The 3,701-nt window shown below is 39.2% G+C and overlaps 1 protein-coding gene across 1 annotated transcript; it reads left to right on the plus strand.

The window, feature by feature from the left end:
- The first annotated feature begins 2,543 nt into the window (after positions 1-2,543).
- Positions 2,544-3,289, plus strand: LOC108052635 (ATP synthase-coupling factor 6, mitochondrial). Its single transcript, XM_017135077.2, has 2 exons — positions 2,544-2,924; positions 2,984-3,289. Exons 1-2 carry the CDS (start codon positions 2,629-2,631, stop codon positions 3,189-3,191), a joined length of 504 nt encoding a protein of 167 aa, XP_016990566.2. The 5' UTR covers positions 2,544-2,628; the 3' UTR covers positions 3,192-3,289.
- The last annotated feature ends 412 nt before the right edge of the window (positions 3,290-3,701 follow it).

Here is a 3,701-nt window from a genome sequence, read left to right on the forward strand (position 1 = left end):
TATTATGTTTGCATTAATTTGAAGTATGTGATATTAGGCTTTAATTTTTTCTTCCCTTCTTTCCATGTGTTTAAAAATTGAGTTTATCATTTTTATTTGAAACCGCGCTGTTGGCGTTGAAGCTGCACTTATGAGAGTGCTGTGAAAAGCGCAAACATGGGCAAAAAGCGGCAAATGCAGTTTTGTATCTCATTCGCTGCCTGTGTAATTCTGTATCTGTGTACTTTGTGGCATGCCACATAAACTTGACGCCGCTGCAGCTGTGTGATATTTCAGCATTGAGCAGCTCTCTATCCCCGCTATCGTCTATCTGAAAACCCCCCCAACAACGCCCTGTAGGGATATTTAAATCCTAGTTCCTACGCAGGAATAGCTGTTACGCCGGCAAGGACTCGGCGCTGTTGGCTTTTGTATGCGCATTAATGCAACGACTCTCATGTTTATTCACACACAAATTTGCAGCGAATACAACGCACAGAAACTGCGGTGATACTGTTGGATGCATTTGCAGTGCTTCCCCCCTCGGAATCCCGCAATCCCAGACTACCGCACTCAGATACACTCGCACTTGGCTGGAGCAATCTGCTGGCAAATGCGCTTTACATTTTGCACACGCTAATACAATTTAATGGTCGCATTAATTTGGCGCATCTGTTGCATTTTAAAACACGCACACCCAACCATGTCCGCCCACACAGACACACACACAGATACACACAGATACACATTCAAGGAGCGGCAGGGAACCGCAGGATACTTTGCTCACTTTGTTGTCTGCGGGGGAGGTTAAAGCATTTGCCAACTGCAAATAAAGTTGCGCTCAGCTAAATATTAATTCTAACCAAGTTAGGGGAAACTACTTTAATGGCGGGGGCGTGGCCGCAGCACAACTGCTTAATCCTTGGCTGTAGTCGCAATGAAGATTGAGATACATGTGCTCTGGTGCAGACAAAAAAGCTCTGATATATTCCACAAGCAGGCAATAACAGTTCCACATTTTCTTGTTTTCAGCAACGAAAGCTTAAATAGAAACTTTGTAGAGCACCCTAAATTATTGATACTACTAAAATAGAAAAAATACATTCATATTAACCTAATTTGTTTGAAGAATTGTATATTTGAGCAGGGTAATATTTTAAAATATTTGTAATAACATCTTAAGCAAGTTAAATAAATCTGATATAATTCCTTCACAATTTAAAACAATGGAGAATGTTGTTGATGCTTTATAAAACTTTCTATTAAAGATTATAATAGACTTCTAAAATATAAATGAGGAAAGTAGTGATTGGTTTCAGAGTCCGAGCCCAAAACTTCTTTGAGCCAATTAAAATTGCGGTATGCATTAGGAACTTGGCCAATTCAAAACACGTATTAGAGAATTTCCTCTCTCTGGCAGTCAGTAATACATGCCAACTTTGTTATTGCTGCCAATTAGGTTGCCATTCTGTTTGTGCCAATGTTTGCATATTATTTCTGCCCAATTTGCATTGACGCAATATTGTCCATGTCCCGCGACACCCTTCCCTCTTTTTTTATAGCCGCGTCAAATGCAGAAAATGTCAAAATTTAAATATTGAAAGTGACGTTGGCGCGGGGGGAAAAAACCCCATCGTGTTGCTGGCATTGCACTAAGCGGATAAGCGCTTGTTAAATTTTTAATGCGTTGCATAATTTTTAGTTCGGCGTGGATATTTTGCACAGTATATATATATATACATATATGTTTTAATTCGAATGGCGGAGGCGAAACGCAGCGTGAGTGCCGGCTGCATTTGAAATGAGCCGCATGTGGCAATGGCGATTAAGCCTGGCTTAGAAGCTGTGCATTCCTCATTTCGCACTCGACAATGATCCATTTATTTGCTCTGCCAGCGGGGGAGGTGATAGAAATTTATATTAATTATATTTTCACAGACATGTCTTCCCATCAATTATCAGAGTTTGCCTCGCGGCTCTCTGCTCTTTCCTTTTTCTCTTCACTGTGCATTTAAATTTTTCCCCTGCAAAGTCCTTGATAAACATTTTTCAATTAATTTTTATTTGCTGCCGACGACATTTCTTTGTCCACACACGCGCATATATTTATGTTGCTGCCGTGCGCATCAGCAACAGCAGCAGCAACAGCAACAGCAGCAGCAACAACTCGACGGCAGCAACATCATCGCCTTTATGTGTTTCACGTATTTCTTTAACGGATTTCCACTTGTCTCACTTTTTGAGAAAAACTTGTCGAGATGGCACACGCATTGTCAAGCCCGGACATGCGGAGATAAGGCGGGACAGACAGAAAGAAAATCTTACACGCTGGGGAATAAAAGAGAGTGGGCAGCAGCGAAGCGAAAAATATTCGTCCTGATGCGAAGGAGCACTCGAGATGTGATAGCCGAAGTTGGGGGCTTGATAAACGTAGCAGATACTTAAATTAAAATTTAAAAAAAGATTTTAGATTGTCTTATTAAATGTGGTTTAAGAATTCAAATGAATATACTATTGATTTTAATTTCAAAATTTTTCCGTTTAAACAAGAATTGTTGATCAACTCACCCCAGGGAAAGCTGGTTTCTATATTTTTGTACACAAATTCAGAACACTATCGAAACAACAGTGAACGAACCTCACACAAAAATGTTTGCTAAAATATTAAAGCCAAACTTAGTGGTACGCCGGAGCCTTATGGTTTCGGCATCCTTGCGTTATAAGGATCCCGTTTACCACGTTTTCCTGGACAAGGTGCGTGAGTACCGACTGAAGAGTCCCAAAGGAAAGCCCATAGATGCCGGGCCGGAATACGAGGCGGAACTGAAGGAGGCCCTCGAACGCCTGGCTCTTCAGTATGGTGGCGGTGAGGGCATCGATCTGACCCAGTTTCCCAAATTTGTGCTGCCCGATATAGACATTGATCCCATTTCCGTTCTGGAATTGTAAGTTTTTCTTTTATTTTCAATTAAAGTCGTAAGTCGAATGTATAATTTTTCTATAGACCGGAAAATCAACCAAAGCCGGAGAAAAAGGAAGACTTAAAGTTAGAAGATGACAAAAAGAGAGGTGATCAACCAAAGGGAAAAGATAAAGAAGTAAAGGCCAAATATGAAAAGAAAGCAAAAGACAGTGATAAAGAGGTGAAAGCCAAAGATGATAAAAAGACTACTGAAACAAAGGCTAAAGATGATAAGGACAAGAAAAAGTAGTGGCTACCTAACGTCATTATTAACTTAAATTTTTGCATTAATATTGTTTTAAATTTTGGATAGATTTCAATAAAGTTCGTATAAAGTTGATATACAAATTTTGTAGGCTGCCTTTCTATTTCGTCCTAGTGTTCTACATTTTTAAGAACCATTTTTGTGTTTTCGAGACAAATATAGTTTTTAAATTCTTTAGAGAGAATAAATTCGGAAATATTTTCTCCATATATTTTCAAAATTAAAACAATGAATTCAATTGCAATTATTGGTTTGGTTTAAGGACACTTCAACCATAAATGCCTGCCTTATTTGTGCTACCCATTCTTAACTGTTCCAGGATATAATCAAAAAAGGACGGACCGAAATATTTATTAAGCACATACATGCATAAGCAGCCGGCACATATACATGCACATGCTTTTACCATGTTAAGTAATTCCTTAAACAACACAACAGGTCGCCGCCATTGCACTATGGGGAATTTGCCCGATTTTTTGGAATAAATTAATAACT

This window comes from Drosophila rhopaloa, unplaced genomic scaffold (genome assembly GCF_018152115.1).
Source record: "Drosophila rhopaloa isolate 14029-0021.01 unplaced genomic scaffold, ASM1815211v1 contig_163, whole genome shotgun sequence".
NCBI classification, from domain to species: Eukaryota; Metazoa; Arthropoda; class Insecta; order Diptera; family Drosophilidae; genus Drosophila; species Drosophila rhopaloa.

What these genes read in the sequence shown, in the direction of transcription:
- LOC108052635 (XM_017135077.2), top strand. Translation starts at nt 2,629, where the DNA reads ATGTTTGCTAAAATATTAAAGCCAAACTTAGTGGTACGCCGGAGCCTT. An exon ending in CCCATTTCCGTTCTGGAATT is followed by an intron (nt 2,925 to 2,983) that starts GTAAGTTTTTCT and finishes ATTTTTCTATAG; the next exon opens with ACCGGAAAATCAACCAAAGC.